At 40.4% G+C, this 24,591-nt stretch overlaps 1 protein-coding gene across 4 annotated transcripts in view; it reads right to left on the reverse strand.

The window, feature by feature from the left end:
- LOC149084467 (uncharacterized) overlaps nucleotides 1-7,091 on the reverse strand; it is a 34,782-nt gene extending 27,691 nt beyond the window's left edge. For 2 of the 4 annotated variants that reach the window (XM_089234885.1, XM_089234882.1), the window contains exons 1-3: nucleotides 7,008-7,091; nucleotides 6,800-6,873; nucleotides 2,959-3,057 (exon numbers count right to left, since the gene is read on the reverse strand). In XM_089234885.1, the coding sequence (XP_089091011.1) occupies nucleotides 2,959-2,995 (37 nt within the window). In that variant the 5' untranslated portion in view covers nucleotides 2,996-3,057; nucleotides 6,800-6,873; nucleotides 7,008-7,091. The remainder of the gene's footprint in view (nucleotides 1-2,958; nucleotides 3,058-6,799; nucleotides 6,874-7,007) is intronic. The other 2 variants (XM_089234884.1, XM_089234881.1) reach the window with 1 other exon arrangement.
- Nucleotides 7,092-24,591: the final 17,500 nt, after the last annotated feature.

The following is a 24,591-nucleotide window of genomic DNA, read 5'->3' on the forward strand; positions in this document are numbered from 1 at the left end:
TCTCACCTATAGCCATTGGATATTCTACAAAAAAGGGAATAAAAATTACCCATGCATTGGCTTGCTATATCCAATAGCTATAGGTGAGATGACCTTCAGTGACGTCACAAGCTTTGTGCAGAGGCCTTCTGCTATAGATGGTGTTGGCTATTCTAGGCTCACATTCTCATAAGTAATTGTATCTTGTTACAGATCAACAGGCAAAATTAAAAAAAAATAAAGAAAAAAAACGTAGAAAAAGGTTTTCAACAGGGACGGTCAAAAAAAAAAAAAAAAGCCAAACCCTCCCTAAACTATCCCAGGGTTTAAGCTGAATAATAATTAAAAAAAACACACGCACACACACACACAACCAAAACGAAAATGGGGGAAAAAAGCTTTAGCAAAATGCTATTGTAATGATTGATGGTTAGATGTCTGCTCATTTCTTACCTCCTGCATGTATTTTGTGAAAGTGGCTACTATTTTTTTCGCATTCTACAATTTTCTTTCACATTTTGCAAAAAATGCGACCGTAGCTTAAACCCTGTTATAAACAGTGGTCGGATTGCAAACTGGTGAATTACAAGCACATCCACATCAAGACCCTGGTGTACTCTGATCTGTTTTTGAACAAGTATTTTTGTGCCTTCACCTCATAGCTAGAACACTGGCCAATATATTCAATATTTCTTGAGCAAGTTGGTTATTTGTTCACTTCATTTTTGTGATGTTTTCCAGAATAATGAAATGCTAATTAAGTTATAATTTTTGCCCTGACTGGCTATCATTTCTATTCTGGTAGCAAATTCCCATGAGTTAGATGAATAAGACTCAAAATTGGGCTTAGCGCTAGGACTAGAGTTTAGGTTTCTTTCTTGTGGGTTGTTTACAAACCTTCCGATTTCACATACTTGGCATGGCTCTGAATAGCTTTTCTGTTCATGTTGCTCAAATTGAACATTTTGCTGCAAAGTCACGCTTTATATACGAGCCATTATTGACAGCTTTAATCCCTAATGAAGGTTTTGATTGCTATTCTCCCATTCCAGATTAAAAACAATTTTTTCTTACCGTTTGTTTTCAAATTTAAAATACCCACATGGAAAATAATATACACATTGCTTCGTCAAATTACAAAATTATTGCAACTGAGATTTCCCGATAATTTTTACGAATGGCTTTTTCTACGATGCACGGTTATGATAAGGTTGCAGCAATATGCTCTTCTGCATAGACTTACGAAATCCTTGTTTATCTCGGCAGTTGTTACTGTTTTTTCATTCCATTGCAGGATTTACGGATTATAATTATCAACAATTTCATTTGATCGCAACTTACATTCTCAATTTTCCTTTTTGAGGAAGATTTGATTTTCTTTATAACTTTTGATCAGATGACAATCTTGACGATTTTCCAGATCAATTGTCAGACGTTTCCAAGTTTTAGAACAAAAAATGGGCTAATTTCCGACTTCTTTTAACAAATTTTTTTTCCCAGACCTAGTAGAACCTTGTAACACATTCTTCCCTGTTAATGAAATCATGGAACTTTTCAACAACTCTCCCAATCCAACCTCATTTGTTATCACCTCAATATGTTAATTGCAACAATATCCAATTGTCAGGAAATGCATTCGCTCAATGATATGTATCCAATTCCCCCTTCTTTTGATTCAACAGACACAGGAGTGTTCTGGACTCTGCTACAATGCCAGGCTGGAAGAAGCAGCGTAATTACCAGATGTAAAATTTTCAGTTAGGCTATTCTTTTTGGTGAATGTTTTTTAGAGCAGGGATTGATAAAATAAAAAATTAGGTGCCAGACAAATTTCTGAGGAGCCCAGTCTAATTTTTCCTTCCAAGAAAACTGTCCAAAATAATGTTTTTGATTTTTCAGAAACTTAATCACCACTTTTCATGTTGGAAGATTTGCATTTATAACAATAATTATGTATAGAAAATTTTAGGCACCAATACTGATTTTATAGTTGCAATACTGACCTGGGATTTGTTCAAGCCCTTCTCTAGGAGATGAAAACAATTTCAGCTTCAAACTATTTTACTTATGAATTAATATAATATTAATCATTCCTGTTTTAACAAGCACTGATATTAAAAAAAACCAGTTTTAATGAAAACTTCTCTAATCCCGCAGATAAGTGTACATAGGAATTGTAAAAAAATTCTGGAATTTCTTTATAACAAAATTTTGCTGTTATGAAGTGATCCAGTTTATGGTAAGATGTTTTCAAGGTAAAAACTTCAGATTCTTTGCATCAAAAATTCTTTGTAAAAATCTACTCTAAGTCGAAACTGCTAAGAGGCTATTAAACATAAATCGGCCATAACGCTTCAGTAGCACAATAAAAAAAAGAATTTCAAGTTTTAAATAAATACAGCAGCTTGGTGTTTCTCAAAGTGTGTATCACAACTCCTCAACAACCTTTGTGAGGGGCATCGCAATGAAACATTTTTGCTAATATATGCTATAATCACTGGAAATTATATTCATTTGTGTGCCTATTTATACTTTAAGCGGTCCTTTGTAAGAGAAAATAGCCACACACACACACACACACACATATATATACACATATAAACTACTCTGGGCAGCTGCAGCTGACAAAAGCGAGAACCACTGTAGTAGCCATTCAATACTCAGAGCATTGCAACATACATTTGGGTATTTCACCCCTCATATTCAAACTGCTCTTGAAAATTTATTAAGAATCTTGTCGGCTGAAATTACATAATAATTGTATTATAACAGCAGTGATCACGATTGATATTACTCTGTTGATAGGACTATTTTGAATCCCTGAAAGGTCATTAAAAAAAATTGAAGTACCTATGGAATAGTATTTAAAAATCCAATTTTTCACAAGCCCTTAGGCGACTACACACTACTCCAACGTGAAATAGGACCACGCGACACCCCCAGATATAAATTTTTAAACAGAAAACTAAAGAGACTTACATGCTGCTTTTTCAGCTTCAGAGTTTTCTATGCTCATGTTCGTTGCTCTAAGAACTTCGAAACACTGGATATCAAGATAAAGGTTTTTTTCCCCGATACCTGCAACAATATTGTAAAGAAAATATTAAAATACAAATTCAAAACAGTATTTTTCTTTAAGCATTTTGCCATTTTCTACCAAGCTAAATACAAAGTTCATTAGGAAATAAATTTTTTGTGCTCCATGACAACCGAATTGACCATTCAAATTTAAAAACACAATTATTGGCACCTAAAGTTTTCTGTATGCACCTGATAAATTGGAGACTATGGTTTGGTCTTATGTCAAAGCTTTGGTTTCACAAAAGTGTGTCTTTACACATAGGGATGAGTCAAAACCCCAAGAAAGTCAAAACATTATGTTGAGGAAAAAAAAACCATGCTTGGCTCCTAAAAAAAAAAAAAAAAAAAAACTTGGCTTGAATACAACATGGGTGTATAACCCCATATCCAGAGGTGCATTGAGTCTACGGGGGGGGGGGGCATGTGTGTTGTAGCAGTAGTAGGTAGGGCCTCCAAAAAATAGCTCGGGGATCCATGATGTTCTTAAGTCAGCCACCTCGTTGGGCAATTTGCCTGTTGTGGCGTTGTATTTGTATTGTATTTAATTTTCTTGACTACTCTTTCTTCAAATTTACATTTTTACATTTGCCACCCTTGCTGTAACCTGCTTGTGCCCCCTCCCACTCCTGCCTCTAAGTCACTCATTTTTCATCTCACTCCCGTACTTGCACACTGTTTAGGTCACTCACAGGCTCTATGTCACTCTTTTTATCTTACACATGCTCTAGGTTATTCACATGCTTGCGTATATCCCAGGTCACTCAATGACCTGGTCCTGTGCTTTGTAGGTCACACTTTGGGTCGTCCATATGCTTGCTCATGTTCTGTCACTTTCTTGATCACCTACTGATCTGGGCAAAGGCAGATTTATTGAAGGTAATATAAATTTTGCCACTTTTTCGTTGTACTAATTTTCTACTTGAACCAAATATTTTTTATAAGTATTACAGAGATGTTGGTAAATATTGGGATAGGGGACATGCGGTTTCCTACCAGGATGGAACTGATAAAGCGATAGCCCACAGCGAATCTTATTATTTTCCGTTTTTCACACTATGAATTCACTAAAGAGAGCTCGTGAAAACTGAGCAGGGCATATGTGTGTGCGTGTGCGCAGCCTGCAAAGGATCACAGTCTAGGGACCCTACTCTCCTGCAGGAAGTTTTTCATCCACAATCCTACAACACAGAATGCGTAAAAAAAAACAGTCTTGTTTTTTGTGAAAAGTAACTAGGCTTGAAGGGAAAAAAAACCATGTATGCACCAGCCAAATTTCTCAGCAGCCAAGTGTGGCCCACTTGTTTTGCTCAAGAAAAAAAGACTTATGTTTTCTTTTACATTTTCCCATGACATAGTGTAATGCGAGACCCGACAAATCCAGGTGCAAGGTTGCCATGGCTATTGAAAAATTTGTATTGTCTAGAATTTTTTATGCATGATTACCAAGGCATGACGAAACTGATAAAACATTTAGGTGCCAGGACAATTTCCTAGGAAGCCAAGCACAGATTTTTCTGAAGAAAACAGTCCCAAATTGTTTTTTTTCCCTTCTTTTTCCCATGTTAAAAGATGTAGGGTAGAGAAATCTGAAAATTTTATCACCCTTGGACTCCAATTCAACAACCACATTAAAAAAAAGTTTTTAGGAACCAATTCAGATCTTCTAGCCAACATAGCGATCCTGGCACCTGGGATTTGTGTAATACGGGCGATTACTAGCTTGGTAAAAGTGAATATGTCCGACTTGTATAAAATACCAAGTTAGCGCCTAGATTTCTTCTCTATTTGTCAAGCCCCGATATAGTAAAATCACAAATTTTAAGCCACCCTTATACTCCAATTCAGAAACTTTATTTAGAAAATGTTAGGAGCCACTACAGAGTTTTCAGTTACAATGGCGACCTGGATTTGTCATCCCAGAGAAAAAAGTAATTTTACAAGAAGCGAAACAATTTTCAATATAAATGGGAAAAAAGACTAAATTTATAGTTTTGTCAATTTGTATTTTGTGAAAAGGTATGCTTTTCAGATAAATTTCAGGTGACCTCAATCAATGGCCCATGTTTTTAATGTGAAAAAACAAGAACTGTCCCCTGCCCCTGGGCTGGGGTCCTGTCAGCCCTAGCCTTGGGGCCACAATTGAAACTCAGAAAACAACAAATAAGGGCACCAAATTTTAGGCACAGCCCACATATAATAGGTTCCAATGACCCTGTATATACAGCGGGGTTTAAGCTAGATAAAAAAATTCCTTTAGCAAAAAAGGGAAAATGGGGGGGGGGAAGATTTAACAAAATGCTACAATGCTAGTGATTTATCGTTGGATGTCATCTAGTTTTGTACCTCCTATATGAATTTTTGCAAAAATGGCTACTACTTATTTCGCATTCTAAGATTTTCTTTAGCATTTTCAGAAAAATTCGACCGCAACTTAAACCCTGATATACAGGGCAAACTATAGGAGAGGGGGAGAGGTGTGCTGCATTGCATATTATTGTGGGAACCCCCATACATAAAATTTATTGAGGGTGGGGACGAGTCTGCCTAAAATTTGAGAAAATAACTGGAAGGAAAAGGGATAAGATGGCTAAATCTATTGTTCCATCACCTTGCCCCCTCCTGAAATACAAGTTGCCTTCCTCCAAACTAAATTTCTTTCCTGCTGCACCAGATCCTTCCGCCTTATAGTTGTGGCTCTGCCTACATCGGAATCAGCCATAATTCTATAACAAAGAGTGTTTGCGTAGCCGATCTACGTATCTTGAATAACTAACTTAGAAAAATTTAAATACATTTGTAAGTCATGGATGGGGGACTCCAGCCTGGAAAAATATCAGTCTTTTCAATACAGGGATACAAAAGATTACAACCTCCGGACCCGGCTATATTGTCTGTTCCTCAAGAGTCCAAGCCTCAGGCAAACTTTCTTGGGGTCCTTTATAAAAAGCTGCAACTAGATGATTGAGCCACTGAGGGGTAAGCACATATTTTGAAACCCCGTCCCCTTGTAATGTTGAAGGAGAGGTTAAAGGGACGAATTTTAAGCTTCTTCTGCTCCGGCACACACTATACCTACTGATATATATAAAATCAGGGCTGCAACAAGAAGGGACATTTTTCGAAGCAGGTGAGGCCTGGACAGTGAAACCTTATGCCCCAAGTGCAGAGAAATCTCAAAATAAGGTCTGGTACAAATTTTCGAGAGTAAGCATGTTGATCGATAGGCAATCATTTCTAGACAGGAAAAGAAAATGGGGGGGGGGGCGCTCTCAGAAAAATCATTTTGCATGGGGGGCATGTGTACCCCCTAAAAAATGTCAGTATCTTTAAAAATTCAAATTATAGCATAAAAACTTAAATTCCCAAACAAGATGTCAATTTTGGCATTGGAATGGGCCCCCGGCATGTGCCCCCATTTGCCCGTGGGGGAGGGGGCGGCGGTACAAGCCTCCCATCATAAATGGAATATATCAACTCAGTATCATGCCAGGACCACAGAATATAATAATCGGAAATATAATAGCAATTTCTATTTAATTAAAAATTTATTCAATAACAAATTTAATTAATTAATTCAATTTTGAAATTATTCAACACAATAAAACGCTTAGGGAAACCAATACACACTTTAGTCTGGGCTACATAAGTAAAGGGAATATATAAATATCATCCCATTGAAATAATTATTTTTATAATTATCACATGTTTAAGATAATTTTAGATTTATATTAACACTTACGAGCTTAATATGCAATCCGTTATGACTTATCTCACAGAAAAAACCTATTTGTCAATCCAACGTCAAAATAACAACTGACAAGGGAACAAAAAAAAGCGTTATCTAATCTCAGTTGAGATAAAAATTTGGCATTACAAAAAAAAAATAATCATTCCAATAATAGGAAATAACAGAAAAAGATAAAATGGAGATAAGATTTCTTTTTTACCTTTCCCAAGTGCGATTGTTATCTCAAATACAAAGAGCGAGAGAAATGTCAACGGATCCTTTCAGGGGTGAGATTCCCAACAGCAAACAGTTCGAACGCACAATAACATTTATAAGAGCGGGAAAAGCACAGGCAATATGGCGGCCTCCGAATGATTGGTTGGCGGTTCAAATTCCCGCCTTTCTAACGACGCGCCGTGTATCCCTCCGCGGCGGCTCTCACGATCCGATCAATCAGAGATGATTTATCATTTAGAAAGCGGCTGTCTGCGGAAAGAAGACAATTGTTTTGATTGGCCGCGTTTTGAATACAAACAAAAAAAACAAAAGCAATTAAAAGATGACTGATGAAACTGTGGATGCATTGACCATATTTTGTCCAGAGAAACATGGGAGAGGGGAGGGGGTATTCTTTCCTCCATGGGGAGGAAAGATCCTAAATATTGAACATTGCCAATTCTCACTAGAAAAAATTGCCAATCGTGAAATAAGGCGCTAATTTCGTCATATAAATTCCATTCCTTCTATTTACTATTCTGATTTTTCGTAGTTTTCTCGGTGAAATAGGGTCACCTTACGCTTACACCCAGAACTGTCCTGGGGAAGTTAGGGGGGGGGGGGTGTGGCAGGGCCGTCTTAAGAGCATCATGGGCCCCCGGGCCAAGTGGTTTTTCTGAGGCCCTACCAGGTGAATTCTAAAAAATTTCAACCAAATCTCATTTTTGTGAGGACCGTGCCCGGGTGAGCCCATTCGTTAAGACGGCACTGGTGTGTGGCAGGTGCGGCTGCACTTGGCCAAGTGTTGACTTGTCCCGCGCTCTGTATTTGTATTGTGACTCACGGTAATGAATACAATTTTTATCAATTCCGGATTTTTTATACCGTTAATCAGGGTTTTAACGCATGAGACGCACCTAAGCATGATCCGGATCTTCAAGATGCTCCAAAGCCATGCCCGTCGCTAAACGAGGGGGGGGGGAAGGTGATAGAGATCCAGCCCAAGCGCCCGGGACGATTCTATCACTTATAATTTTTTTGTTTTTTGTCCCACTATAAATTCACTCACTATAGATAGAGAGCCCCAAGAAAAATCTGGCCTGTGGGCCCGCGAAAGATCCCAGTCTATGGGTCCCGGTGGCAGGATGTGCGGGCCCCATGAAGCAGGCTTTCGCAAATATTACCAGATGTCAACAGGACACTGTCGATCTCTCTCTCTCTCGGCAGGAAATAAAATTCTTAACCCTTCAGCGTACAGGGGTGAGATATCTCGGCTCTGCGTGGAGGGTAGCGCGATTCGAACTTTCCCTTCTTTTGAGACTCTTTATTGGCAATCCTGAAAACTAGAAAACTCTCTCTCTCACTCTCTGTTTTCTTTATTTTTATTTTCCTTCACCTCAGCATTAATTTGGCCTTATTTCCCCCCCCCCTATGGTTTGAAAAATATAGTACATGTTACATATATGAGAGAAAGGTTTCTGGGATAGGGAAAAAGAATAGAAAACCTGATTCTCAGAAAAATCTTTTCACTTCATTTCCCATGTATTAACGATAATTTGAATTTTTGAGATATCTCTCTCTCCTATATCATTGTTAGTTGAACTGCACATTGTCTAAATTCGTTGCCAAAAGCCTGTTCCTAAAGGGGTTAACATCCACGGTGAATCTGCAAAGGAAAATTGATGTATTCTATAAAAAAAAAAGTTTACAACGCAGAGGTTCCCAAACTTTTTGTTCCCTCACCCCCTTCTTCAGAATTTTTTTTTTCTCTTCGCCCCCTAACCGTTATACTAGAAGCTTCTAACTTCCCCCCGGACCATTCCATCACCTCCCTTCAGTGGGCGAAATTGCCCACTTTGGGCAACACTGATCCAACATGATGGAGATGATGAATATTAGTGAAACGTTTTTGTGTGAAAGGCAGTGTTTCTCAAAGCGTGAGTAGCGGGTCTTAGGTCCATCTCCAATCTTTGTCACGATGCATCCAAGCGAGCTGGAAATAGGAAAATATCTACCAAACATACCAAACTATTCTGGGGAACCGCAAATATACCATGTATTTTTCAAGAGAGCAGCGTGTGATAAAAGTTTCAGAACTATTGACTTACCAGACACGGAGCCAGGTGCGTCTCAACAATTTCTAGGCACCAAATATGTTTAGGACCCACCCTTTGCCCCGATTTTTTAGATTTTGTGGGGGATGGAAGCGGCATCTATTATCTCAGAATATACTGTACGGGAATGCTGATCCATACAAAGAAATTTTAACGCACGATTAAATGTAAATTACACAGAAATTGATGAAAATTCATGTAATTTTAAACGAATGAACAATTCCGCAAACTAATGAAAATTTCAGAATTTTCGTATTAAAAACTGTTGAAAGGAATGAAAATTCATTTTGTTCGTAAACTTCTATTTCACGAGGTAGAATTTCAATTTCAAAACTGAAGTTCCCTGATACAGGCGCATATTTTGGAAAATAATAGCCTTACAAAAATGCAATCTAGTTTATACAAAAGAAATATTGGCTCTCTTTTAAGCACATAATAGGATTTAACACGGCATAAGTACTAGGCAAAATTACGACCAATTTTCGCACTGAAAAAAGTGCAAATTATCGAGATTTTACGAAAAGTAGTAAAAATAAAAATTTTGCATTTATTCCGTCAAAATTCCCAAGTTTCGTATTAATCGCATTCATTTCGTAAATGCGATAATTACTTATCCCTAATAATCAGACATCGTTATAATTCAGGCATCTTTTTTCTCTCTTAAACCAGACACCTTCAACCCATTGTTCGCGAGCACCACGGTGCTCCCTGAAACCTCCCAGAGTCCCCGCGATGACTATGTGTTATTGTTCCAACCAGCGACATTCAAAGATTGAAATGATCCTGATTTCGTGCATTCGTATGTCGAACTCGCTGTGAGGGGGGCTGTTCTTTTAATGATAAGTATAGGCAGTGCTTGCGACTGAGAAGAGATTGACGACCTCTGACTTAAACCTTTCAAACACGGCCAGCAAAATTGGTACTTTCCACGAAACTTCCCATCGACTCATGCAATTGACATCTTAATAGAAGGGGGGGGGGCGGGGCAGTGGGGGCCCAAGGTAAATAGACACATAAATAATTGAAGACTTTTATGTATTCTGAAATTATTTATTTTACTAATTATCAATTTCGATTAGTTCTTAAATAATTTTTTCACTAAATTTTGAAAAATATTTTTTGTTAATTACCAATAAAATTAATTAATTCTGAGATTAGCACTAGTGTGGAATCACATTAAATGGTTCTTTAATTATTTATTTCGGTAATTCTGAAATTATTTCTCTTCTCAATATATCTTGAAATAATTTGTTTCGATAATTATGCAATTACTCTTTTATTATGTGTATAAGCTGTTTTTTTCCCACTTATTTCTGAAATTCTTTGTTTCAAAAATTATTTCTTTCAGTAATTCTGAATTTTCATCAATTCTGGAATTCTTTCTTTCACTACTTCTGATTTTCATCAAAATTTGTTCCAAGATTATTTATCTCATTTATCCTTAGGGCCGGATCTTGAATCCTGTGAGCTACGCGGCCGCAGAAAGTACCAACTGGGAAAGCCCGACTTTTTAGGGCGCTAACTGAATGGGAACGATTTTTTAGGGTGCCAACTGAAGGGGAGAGGCGATTTTTTATCACCAAAATATTATTCGCTTATTGCACTTGAAAAATGCCCTGTTTATTCTGGAATGATTTCTCTTTCATTTATTCTAGAAAATTATTTCTTTCATTTATTCTAGAAAATTATTTCTTTCATTTATTCTAGAAAATTATTTCTTTCATTTATTCTAGAAAATTATTTCTTTCATTTATTCTAGAAAATTATTTCTTTCATTTATTCTAGAAAATTATTTCTTTCATTTATTCTAGAAAATTATTTCTTTCATTTATTCTAGAAAATTATTTCTTTCATTTATTCTAGAAAATTATTTCTTTTATTTATCCAGGAATTATTTCTCTCATTAGTTCAAGGATTAAGCGTTTCTCAACGTTTTTAACCGTTTTCCGAAAAAATGATCGGAGGGGCACGGAAAAAGAGGCGCCGACGGCCAAATGTGGAACGCGGGTCATCCGTTGAGGACCACTGTTTAAGAGAGCATCGACTCCGAGAAAAAAAAAAGTGGAACGAAAATGCAGATTCTCTCTAACGAAAACGGACTGATGATGAAAGATCACAGAAGAAAGAAGAAGAAAACCGTAGGCGTTCACCCAACGGTTTCTTTTCGAGCCGCAGGCCACAAACCGCCGAAAACGCCTACGAGAAGATTCTTGCACGAGGAGAAACGTAACATAAATTTGTTCGCTCCTCGATTGATTTCAGGCTGACTCATTCCGAAAACAGACCGAGATCATGAATCGTCCGTTTTGTGAGAGCTTTTTTTTTCCTTTTTCCACGTCTTGCTCCAACGGTCGTCGTCTCGCTGCGGTTCCCATAAGAATGCTTTCCAAGAAATGAATCAACATTCCCAGATATAACGGCCATCTAATAAGATAACATCAAAAAAATGAATTCGATTACTGATCCTAAAAAAATAATACTTGAAGGTTTATATACGTACATTTTATCATATATAGCGCCTACTCTCTAAAGCTTACGCAGATCATTATTTATCTCTTGGAGGGGTTCTGGTACCGCAACGTTTTTCTACTCAAGTAGCGTCGGAGGGTGCTCGGCACTCACGGTAATTTGCAGGGGTGGCTCCTTGAGCTTACATGTCACCCGGGTGCAAAACTTCATGTGCCGCCCGTTATAGACGACCCTCGTGGAAAGCTGAAAGACCTATGGTACCCTGAGACAAACGTATTACAGGGTGTTTCAAAAAGAATCACCCGATCTGAAAGGCGTATATTACGAAAAGTATTGAACACACACTTAGACACTTAAGATCAATTTTATATTGCATGGCATTAACTTTTTTTACAAACCAAATAAAAGGCAGTTCCGTTTTAACGCGTGTATCCCCCGGGCATACCTTGAGAGAAGAGGGGCCTCAGAAAAATGAAAAGTACAGTCGAATCCCGTTATAACGAACTCCAAGAGACCGGTGAAATCACTTCGTTATAACGAAATTTCGCTATAAAGGAATTCCAGGTTATATAAAAATGTCCCTACGTAAACTTCTCTGGGGGATTGGAAAAGTGTTCGTTAAAACGAGATTTTCGCTATAACGGAATTCGTTAAAACGGGATTCGACTGTAGTTGGATTTTTCGTGAATTTGACTGCATTGTATATTCATGAATTATTGGGGCCCAAGGCTGAAATAGTCTCAGCCCACCAAGGTCCGGCACTTAAGACCACGAAAACCGATCATCGGGTGTTCGTTGCAGAGGGACCACGAGAACCATACCCATCTATCTATCACGAGGTGTTCATTGTAGAAGGACCACGAGTAGACACCGACATAAAGAACATTTGGGGGAGGGGGGAATTGATAGTTGTAGTTATCCCGTATATAGTAAGGGGGGGTAGGGATGCATAGAATTGTATATTCATTAATTATTGGGAGGCAGCAGGGGTGGGGTGAAATCTCAGTGCCCCCTCCCCCAAGTCCCGGTGCCCATGCTGCAGATACTTCAACACGCTCTAAAGATGGATACACACTACACTGACGTGGCGTGTGTTACCGCACGTTAATGCGTGTGATATAAAGTTCCACCAATGAGTCTTCTGTAGGTACGTTCAGGTCAGTAAACAAATTATTTATTTAGTCTTTGAAATTGTAAAATTAAGCAATGTATCTGAATATGAGATAAATAAACATATATGTTACGATAAATTTTATATATGCGGTTATTATACATAATAACTGGTTATTATGGACTTAACTAATCGTCTTGGTGAGTTTGACAAATTGCCCTAAATTTATCACTTTTACCGGTGATTATGCATAGTACCCAAGCATCATTGGTAAATTTAATAACTAATAAAAATTATAGCTTTTACTGGAGATATACAAATAACCATGCGTCGCGTCGTTGGTAAACATGATAAAACGTACTATAAGATATGCATAATAATTCACCATGCATTGTATCATTATATCGGAGCACGATAATAAAATTTATTATCATTATATCGGGATCGTAAAATTAGTTACCATTACATCGGAGTACGATCGTCAAATTTGTTATTATATCGGGGTCCGACTATATTCATCAGACATACTTGACTCATTTGGAATTTTTTTTCATACTTATAAAATTCCCCAACTACACTAGGGTATTATGCATAATCAGTGCCGTCTTAACGCATGGGCTCACCCGAGCACGGCCGGGAGCCTCAAGAGGAGAGGGGGGCCTCACAAAAATGAGATCCGGTTAAAATTTTATAGAATTTGCCAGGTAGGGACTCCGAAAACCCACTCGACCCGGGCCCCATGATCCTCTTAAGACGGCCCTGTGCATAATCACAGAAAAAGGTGATATATTCCAAGTATTTCTCAAATTACCAGCGGCACTTGGTCATTATGCATAATCTCCTGTAAAAGTGATGATTGTTTTTTAATATTTTTATCAAATTCACCAACGACGCTTGGGTGTTATGCTTATTCGCCCGTAAAAGTGACAAATTTATCAACCTCACCAAGACGGTTGGTACTGCAATATTATTTTTTATCTAATATAACTGTTTTTTAACCTCTCATCATTGCATGAATAACACATTTACTTATGTAAAACTGTACATTAGTACTTATTTTTTTTTATATGCGAATTATCAAAAACCATTCATTTTAGACAGAGGCGCCGACATGTAGAAAACATTGAGGGGGGGGATGGAAATCATTTTTTCTTCCCGTATATATCAACCCCATATGCGAAAGAGGCGAAATGGTGCATTGCATTGTACATTAATCAATTATTGGTGGGGGGGGGGGGGAGCTCAGCCTCCTCATAAAATTTATTTGGGGGGGGGGGGGAGTCTCATATATAGCTACAGTCCCCAGGTTCCAGCGTCTATGATTTTGAATTTTATTGGGGACTTGCATCTCGAAATTGACGTTTAACACAAGAGGGTCGAAGATATCAAAAAGGTTGGGAAACGCTGCAATATAACGACCAATAAATATTAAATATCATTAAACCAACCGAAACAACGACGGAAATCGGCTTAACCCCCCCCCCCCAAAGAAATGGACAAAATTCGTCTTTGAGTATTATCTTTGAGTATTTGTGTTTAACCTTTCTCTCTGTTTCCTCTTTTTTAGTGTACAAAATGGCAGCCAAAGTACGATTCTCGGCCGAAGAGCACAGATTGAAGAATGCAGACGAAAGAACAGCCGAGGTGGGCCACTTGGAAAGCACTTTTCCAGACCAGAACCAAAATTAGAATTTTAAGGGGGGATGCCTGGCCCTTAAAGCGGGCCATCTATCCCCGTACAGGCTGGGGGCCCTTGCGTCCCCCTGATGAAGAGAAAGACAAGGGAGTAACGTATGTGTAAATGTGTATGTGCATGTATGACGCTGGGAAGGTTTTATGAAAAAATCGGTAAAAGGATAAAATGGTTGTTGGCTTAACGATTGATAATTTAAGCGATAGAAAAATGCCGCCACTGCCTTACGTGATTAATATTTCGGCAATTAAGGGCCCTTTCCCTGTGATTTTAAATAAATGTAGTTAATGGAGAGCTAACAGAGGGCCTCTACCAGGATGGTTAAAAAAGAAAGGTCTACTGCATAGCACCAAACGAACTCTCTCTGGTACCAAGAGGGTTGGTTATCAACCCGACAGCTGTCACTTCTATCAGTTCTATAGACGTTACATGTCAATAGTCGCCGCAAGCAGACGCGAATTTTAGAATTCGTAGATTGTAAAGAGAGAGAGAGAGGAGGGAGTGTTTGTGGTTGTTTGACTTTGGTATTTTTTATCACTTTGGGTCTCTCTCTCTTTGGGTCTTTCTTTTGACTATAAACAAAAATTTAGTGAAAGAAGGAGCAGATGGGGCCGTCTTATGTTCAGCTCACATCGAAAAAGCTGTACCATATTATTAATTATCTAACGTGAGTTCCGCATGGACAGGTTCAAGTAGTGTACGGCCAGAATTACACTATAAAAGTTTGATAATAAATACTTTACAGAACTTGAAAATTACATTTAAGTTTGATGAAAGAAATTTTCAAAAACTTCTGTAGAGTAACCGCGGCTTTTGTCAATAAATCTTCATTTTGAGAAAAATCAAAATAGTAGAAGTTCTCAAAACAATAGTAGGTATCACGACCAACGCACACAACGGCTACACTTCGACTGATGGTGTAAAGGCTGGAACACACCAAACTGACGTGGCGTGATTTCACGTCATGTCAGAGATGTTGTGAATTCTGATTCGTGGAAATTCTGTGACGTGGGAAATAATTTGTACGCCACAGAATTTTCACGAATAAGGTTTCACAAATTCGACATCGGAGTGTGTTTCGGTCTTAATGCATCATACCAGTGGGCACACTGCATAATGTCTGATATGATCCCACGCCATCTGACGTCACGTGGTTACACGTCACGTCATAGTAGTGTGTATCCGCCTTAAGTCATACCTCAGTAAACGTCAATTGTTGACGACCTCCTTATGAGGCAGAAGCATACACAGGACGAGGGAAGAGGGCGCGTGGGCTGTGCCTATATATATAAAATACGAAAGCCAACCAGTTTTGGGGCCCCTTAAAATAGTTAGGCCCATGGCATGTATCATGTTTGCCCATTCAACAAACAAGCCCTGGTCTCATGGGCTGGGACCTGGGCAACGCCCAGGGGCTTCATGAAAATAAGATCTGGTTGAAACTTTCGAGAGTAAGCTTGTGAATCGGTAGGTAGGCACTACTAGCTAGGTAGGGGGACCTCAGAAACATCTTTTCCCAGAGGACTATGATGCTTTTTAAGACAGGCCTGTCGTCGTCATCACCATCATCATCAGAAAAGATTTGACGGTCGAATCCCGATTTAAGGAATCGAATGAGACCAACATTTCTGTTGGTAGGTCAGGGGTTCTTAACCTTTCTTCAGTCGCGACCCAAAATCAATAGCAAGATCAGCTTCGCGATCCATTACACTGTTTTGTTGAAATCAGTGCAACCAGTGACGCAATAAGCACATTTGAACATTGATCATTTTTGTCACACCACGGTCATTTTCTGCGCACGAGGGCTAATTAGACCGGGACCTACAATTTATTGCCGATTCCGAACGGCAGGCTTGTTTTTTATACTCATCGAGAGCTTGGTGCGCTAACCCCTCGATGGGGGGCTCCTTGCGGTAGCACTTTTTTCTGCGGGTCATGTCACCTGTGTCAGGAAAGTTTTCTGACAAGGGCGAATCGGGTATCGAACTCGCGACACCTCTAAACATCCTTTGGTACTTTAGGCAAGTATCTTATCGACTTGGGCTACCGCGCCCCAATAAGCACATTTATGCAAAACTGTAAGTGGATTTGTACGACTCATCTAGGAAGCCCCCCTGCGAATCAGATTTGGGTCGTGATCCATAGCTCTAGATCCCCTGACTGTTAGGGGATTTGAATGACCCATCTCAGAGGCTCTTACGACCCCAGTTTGGGTCGCAACCCACTGTTTAAGAATCTCAGTGGGTAGGCACTTGAAAGTATTCTTAACCATACCTCACAAAATACCTCACTTCAATTGTACGGTCGTGGTCTCAAGGTCCCGCAACAGCGCCCTAGGGCTGGGATCTTTGGGCCCTCCCTCTATAAAGAATTAGTGCGAGAATTAGTGAGAATATAGTACGAAAAAACAAAAAAGGGTAAGAATCGTCTAGGGCCATGTTGAACCCTGTCAGTCCCACCGTTGTGGGATTTACAGAAACTTTGTCCCTGACATTTCACTTCGGACGTTTCGCCTGCCCTGACCGTATGGGCAATCAAGTGAGTGGCCATGTGAATATGACCAAGTGAGTGGGTGAGTGCCCATGACAGTGACCATATGAGTGATCAAGTGAGATGGATTTATCTTGCACATTTCACCCTGGCATTTCGCCTGCCTTGACCGTATGAGTGACATGAGTGATTAAGTGAGTGACTGTATGAGTGGCCAAGCACGTGATCATGAGTGGCCAAGCACGTGATCATGAGTGACGAAGTAAGTGACCATGCAGTCACTCAGTCACATTCTTCCTAGATACTCACTCAACCATACAGTCACTCACACTCTCATATATGGTCCCTAACACTCACTCACTCATACGGTCTCTCACACTCATTCACTCATACGGTCACTCACGTGGTCATTTATACGGTCACTCACTCACTCATACGGTCACTCACTCACTCATACGGTCACTCACGTGGTCATTTATACGGTCACTCACGTGGTCATTTATACGGTCACTCACTCACTCTTACTGTCACTCCCCCATTTATAACGGTCACGCACCTAACACTTGGTTACTCACACAGTCAGTCACGTACGATCAGAGATTTCCACGGACGAAACGTACTGGAGGCAAAATTTCCGGATCCTACCTTGTGGGGCATGTGTACGGCATTGTTCAATGAGCACATAAAGAGACTTTTTGGTCACAGATGGTATAGCAAGGATCCCTCCTTCTATATCATGGTCGCTCACACAAGTATGTGTATCACAATCTTCTATAATTTTCCCTTTCAACTTTTGATTTTTTCTGAAATACAGCCCTTGCCCCCCCCCCCCGAGGATTCTGGCACAATTGATAACGATCAAGGATAAGAGGAGCTCCTAAATCAGTGAATTTTTAATGGCCATGAATGTTTACACGTGACTATCTTTCTCTCTTAATTAAGCAGTGAAAATATACATATTCTGAAGTCTTTTTTTTTTTCTTGGACACCGATGACCGATTCGGTCTGTTCATTCTTGTCCAGCTAAGTGTCCTTTGACATGGCGACGGCGGCGGCCATCTCTTGAATCATCTCGTGGACATTAGGAGGGAGCCTGTGGACAGGATTCGGGGTTTCCTCCGCAGCGCCGCGGTTGTCCTCGTACGTATCGAAGTTCCCGAGTCCTCCCATCCTCTCGGGCGCAGGCGGGAACACGTACTCGTTGGCCCTCGTCATGATGGCGCACGGGAAGTAATAATTACGGTCGCCATCTCCGCTCGTTGTTTGGTGTTGCTGCTGTTGCCTGGCATGTTTGTCAAATTGGCCTGATGATGCTGCTGTAGATGCTGGAAAGGTGGCGACCGTCGCAGCCGAACCAGCTTTGTCCGGGAGCCTTCCACCTCCCCCTACAGAATCGGCTACAAATTCAAACAGAACAGATTAATAAGCGGGAAATCACATGAGCGAGATGGCATGATCACTGAAAATAGCGGCATCAAACTCACTACATTTGAACCTCCAATAACGGACACTCCCTTATCTTCAGACGACACTTCCAATAACGAACACTCCCCCACTTCACACACAGCAGACACTTCTGGTTAACAGACAACACTTTTGAAGCTCGTGGAAAAGTAGTCAATGTATTTCACATTTTTTAGTGAATCCCGTTGTAACGTTTTTTTTTTTTAAAGTTATGAAAAAAACGTTGTAAACGAGAAAACGCTTTAAATGTGAAATCTTAATAATAATTACTTTAGATATGAGGCCACGAAAATCAATCGTACTAAGAGGGAAAACGGAAAACATGGGAACGTTATAGGCGTTATCGACTCAACTGAATACCATAGGCCAGTGACTATCAAAGTGCGCGTCGCGGCTCCTAGGGACGTCACCAAACTTCGTCGAGGTGTCGCGGTTGGAGAGCCGCGGACAAACACGTTGACGATAGAGGAAAGAGAGCTGCTGGGGACTAAAGTTTGAGAATCACTACCATGCTGGGTGGATACGGGGGGGGGGAAGGAAAGGACAGTGAAAATATTGTATCATTGGCATAGGCAAAAGGGTGAGTCGGACACCTAATTCCGTTCCGTTCACTATACACCCTCGATGGTTTGAGGAGAATGAATCCGTTTATGCTGAATACAATGGTACAATACGATGTACCACCGAAGATCTCGGCCTAGCGTACCTGGCTCTAGGTTATAAAGTATAGGGCAAGGGTGCTCAACATTTTGGAGAGTGTGGGCCATTTCATTGGTTACAAAATGTGTCGCGGGTCACTGGATCTGGAAATATACTGCGGGCTGCTTATGTGAATTTGTAGATGCACCGCGGGTCACTGGATCTGGATATGTACCGCGAACCATTTAGGTGATCTGTAAATGTACCGCGAGTCACTTAAGTGATCTTTGGCTGTGCCGCTGACCTTTTAATTGAAACGAAAATGTGCCACGGGGAACTTGAGTGAGCTGCAACAGCACCCTAGGTAACTTAAATTATGTGTGAATGCCCCCTCGGGCACTTAAGTGATCTTGGAATGTGCTGCTTATTTCATTCTTACAAAATTAGGTTGAGATAGAGCGGGCCATATCAAAGGACTTCGAGGGGCTACATTTAGCCAGCTGGCCATGGTTTGAGCATGTATAACGTAGGGGGACCACTAGCTCAAATCACCATAATGATAGTCATTGAATGAGATATTGGATGAGGGTGCACGGCATAAGCGAATACAGAAGGGGGCGATCACCCCCCCCTTTCAGTGAAATAGTTGTATTATAGTCATAGGCGGGAGGGTGGAGCTGGACATGGTGTTCCTGAGATGCCCATGAGATTACACTGAATCAGATTTGTGTGATACATGCATTCTTATTACTTGAGTCACATTTATGGAACAGAATATCGGTATTTTGATTTAAGGAAAGTGAATTCAATGCCTAACCCCGTTTATTCACCATTTACACTACAAGGCGGCCGAAACTGGAGGAGGGGGTAGGCGGGAATGGTGCCCCAGTCGCCGGACCACAGTGGGGACTAAAATATCACTTTTTAACCGCTTCTTCAACATCACAAGTGGAGGCAAAAACACGTGCTTGCTCCGGCTGATCAGGCAACTATTTTCCGCCCTGACACATACCCTCAATGGTTCACCCCTCTGACATTAAAGTATTTTGTATCCGCTTATAGTTTGCGTACATGCACTCGTGGGTGCTTCATTGAGGGGCACTGTGGTGCTCGCAATGAACAGGTTGAACATGCCTGGTAGGTACAGATCTCATGCAGCTATTAGCCTAAACATGGCCTCCCCCACTCCCCATAAGGGGGGGACTGACAGGGTTCTAGCCCTGTGGCTTGAGACGATTCTCATAATTTTTGTTTTTTTTCAAGCTATAAATTCACTATGTAAGGGCCCGTGAAAAGTCTATCCTATGGGCCCGCCACGTATCTCAGCCTAGGGGCCTTTCTACAGGATGTGGGAGGGGGCATGGATCTCAAATAAAGACGAGGAGGAAAAAAAAAAGACATACCTTCACCGTCTTGGCAATCCGGGAGCTGTGACGGATCGCTCTTGTCGTTGTAGATCTTGCTTTCGTCATACGTCCATTTGATGGGGAGCCTTCCAGAACCAAACACACCAGATGTCCCATAACTGCAAAACGAGAGAGGAAAAAAACACCATGTACCGTCTAAGGAATAGCATTCGAGACAGGCCAAGAAATGAATGTGATTAACGTGTACATCATTACCTGGTCGCATCGGTGCAGCCACTGGATTCCATGGACGAGGCGTAGCTCATACCCGAGTAATCAGCGACGGCCGGAACGGTCCGAGTCGACAAAGGCTTCCTGTCGTTGTACAGGAATAGGTCGGTGACTTTCTTCCAGAAAAAATTTGCCAAGTAGAAAAAACCAGTCAGGCATGCGTACCAGATAAATTGCCTCAATTCTGAATATACCATGGTGTGTAGTTGTGACCCCTGACTTTCGATGAGGAAAAAAAAACTGACCGCTGACTTTTATTTCTGAATGATTACCGGTCCGAAACGGCTGATTGAGATTGTTCTTGTGTATGGAATGGCCACGGAACGCGTACGACCAATCATCGGTGCTTTTGGAATCACACGAGTTAAGATTTCAAGCCTTTTTATTGGCTTCTACGTTATCAATTTCAGAAGGTTTCATTATAGTGGATGAACGCAGGAGAAGATCCAGAGGGAAGTGATGACCTGGGTCTGTTGAGGAAACGGGACATGTGCCAGGGCCTCAAAATTGACTTCTTTTTGCATTTCAGGCACAAATGTCCTTTGCCTCTACCTCAAAGAATACTACATATAAGGGGCTCCTCAAAAATTCATATTTGCCATAGGATGCAGAATTATGTGGGACAGGCCCCGAAGCGATCGGCATCTCCAAGAGCCGGATGACAGGGAGTCAAACGATAAGTTTAACGACGTGATGGAGGCATCATAATTTTTTGATGTTACTGAACGGGAGCTAAGGTCGAAGGTTTCGTCGAAAGACCTGGCAAATTTTTCAAACATTTTGTGAATTTTAGTCTTTCTTGACGATTCGATGATCTTTTTTTCTTTTTATCCCGTTTCTCGTGCTCGTTTCCCGTAAGATTTAGTGTTAGATTTGGTGCGGTTGGGTCCATATCAAATGGGTAATCTGTGGAGTCTGCTTAATTTGAACTTCCCGCAATTGTTTCTTTTTTGTCCATGTTTGAATCAAAAGCGGGGGGGGGGGAAGGTCACTATAGGTGCCTTATTTGATTTATCCATATTCAGTATAAAACTATCCACACCACTACCAATTACGAAGAATGTCATACATCAAAAATATGTGTGTGACCTGACAAAATGGTCGGCGATAAACAACATGGATTTAGAAGAGGGTTCTCGACGAAGACAGCATTCTTAAAGATTCATGACAGTATAAGAGCCAAAAACAGGATGTTGCCCTAATATCAATTTATGTTAAGGGAAGCCTTCAATAACATTTCACATAAAACAATAGTAAAACAACTTCTGAACATCTCAATGCCGGATAATGTGAGAAGAACAATGATTGACGCAATCAGTGGAAGACAGATATCCCTTTTTTACGGATGAAGGTGAGGCCACTATAGTTCAAACGAAAGGATGCCTTCAAGGCTCCTGTAGTGGGCCGATGCTTTGGAACCTAAGTCATAGATGATTTACTCACGAAAAACTGGCCTGAAAGTATAAAAATTAAAGTGTATGCGGATGATATTGCTATGACAATTGGTGATTCAACAATCCGCAAGGTCACTGAACACGTAAAAGGAGCAATGATATTGGATACACGGCTAACGAAAAATAAATCAGAGATCGAATTCTCCAAATCCAACTATTTATGGATTTCTCACAAAAAGGGAAGACCAACCATTAGACTGCGAAACAATCCTATAATAACACACAATATGAATACCAAATACGTAGGAATAATGATTCATAGAAACTTGTGAATTATCTGATCACGAAAACACAGAAATGTTTACAAAATTTGAAAAGAATGGCTGGTCCTGCATGGGGGGCATTAATACAAGTTGTTAATAACTTAGTTGTCGCCATTCGCATTATAGCATATGGTGCTTATCGCACGGTTCGATGATCCCAAGCAACAACTAAGAACACAAAAGTAGACTCTCTTCAAAGAAAATTCCCGCTATTCATCACTGGAGCCTATTCCACAACACCAAGCAGTGCGTTACAGGCATTAACTAACAATCCTCCATGTACATTTGGACAATCCACATATACTTTTGGGCAACGAAGTACAGAAAGCAAATTTAATGCTAAAGCGCGAGATTAAGATACAGAATTATAGGGGGGAAAAAAAGTCTTGACCACAGATTCAGAAGGATCACCCCATCGAATTGCTTTTACTGATGGCTCCAAGACCGTGGATGGCACAGCAGCAGCCTACATCAGTGCCTACTTGGGAAAAGCAACGGACAAATGGAACTGTCGATTGCCCAATAACAACATTGTATTCCAAGCAGAGTTATACGCAATCTGGATGGCGGTCAGTTATGCAAAACATTTTGCAGAGAAATCAACTATAAACACAGACAGCATGTCATGTATACAGGCAATACGAGACGTAGAATCCCCTCATAGCCTAGTGCATGACATTGGAAAAATACTGATGGACAACAGGAAGATTACAATACGGTGGGTAAAAGCTCATGTAGGCATTGAGGGGAATGAAATGGCGGATAAGTTCGCGAAAGAGGCTACAAAACATCAACTTGAAAACCACCTATATCCTGAAATTACCGGCATCCTACATTAAAAATCTGCTCTCGCAAGAAGTGTCAACCATTAAAGTACTACATAACCACCCATAACAGGGGGGATGAAGACGGGCAAAATCTTTGCAGACGCTCACCCGGTCAATACATTCGGTCACTCACTTGGTCAATCATATGGTCACTCGACTAGTCACTCATTCGGTCACTCACTTGATCACTCATATGGTCACTTGGTCATTATTACGGTCACTCATACGATCATTCACTTGGTCACTCATTCCTTCACTCACTTGTTTATTATTACGGTCACTTGCTTGGTCACTCGCTTGGTCATTATTACGGTCACTTGCTTGGTCACTCACTTGGTCATTATTATGGTTATTGATATGGTCACTCACTATATCACAATTACAGTGAACCACGCAGTCATTCACTTGGAAACTCAAATAAAATCTCACTCAGTCACTTATTCGGTCACCCATATGGTCAATCACTCAGTAACTCCCTTGGACACTCACCTGCTCACTCATACAATCATTCATATAGTCAATCACTTGTCACTCCTACAGTCACTCACTTGGTCAATCATACAATATTCATATGATCAATCACTCGCTCACTCACTTTGACACTTACTAGGTCAATCACTCAGTGAATAACTCGATCACTCATGTGGCTAATCACTTTGTGACTGATACGGTCAATCACTCACTTTGGAACTCATACAAGCAATCACTCGGTCACTCATACAGTAAATCACTCGGTCACTCCTGTGACCATTACTTTGTCACTCATACGATGAATCAGTTAGTCACTCTCTTGGTCACTCATGTGGTCAATTAATTGGTCACTGATACGATCAACTACTTAGTCACTCTCTTGGTCACTCATACGATCAATCAATTAGTCACTCATACGCTTAATTAATCAGTCACTCACTTGGAAACTCATACAAGTATTCAGTCGGTCACTCACTTGGAAACTCATACAAGCATTCAGTCGGTCAATCACTTGGTCACTCATACGGTAAATCACTCAGTAACAGACACACCTACTGTCCCTTGGGCACTCATACGGTTAACCACTCGCTTGGATAATCATACCACCACTCACCTAGTCACTCATACAATCAGTCATATGGTAACTCACTCGGTCACTCGTACGGTCAACTACTCGGTCACTCATATGGTCAATCACTCAATCACTCACTTGGACACACATACTGTCACTCACTCATACAGTCAATCCCACGCTCATAGATACTGTCGCTCACGGGATCAGTCATTCTGTCACTCACTTGGTCATTTGTACGGTCACTAACTCACTCCTAAGGCTGATTTCACACTCACTTGGTCAGTCACATGGTCACTCACTCATAAAGTCGCTCATGCGTTCAGAGCAGGTGAAATATCAGGGGTGAAACGTTCCAGGGACCAAATGTACCGGGGCAAAATGT

This window comes from Pholcus phalangioides, unplaced genomic scaffold (assembly GCF_987345545.1).
Source record: "Pholcus phalangioides strain wild (caught in Gottingen) unplaced genomic scaffold, Ppha-v1.0 ptg000008l_1, whole genome shotgun sequence".
In the NCBI taxonomy this organism is placed as follows: Eukaryota; Metazoa; Arthropoda; class Arachnida; order Araneae; family Pholcidae; genus Pholcus; species Pholcus phalangioides.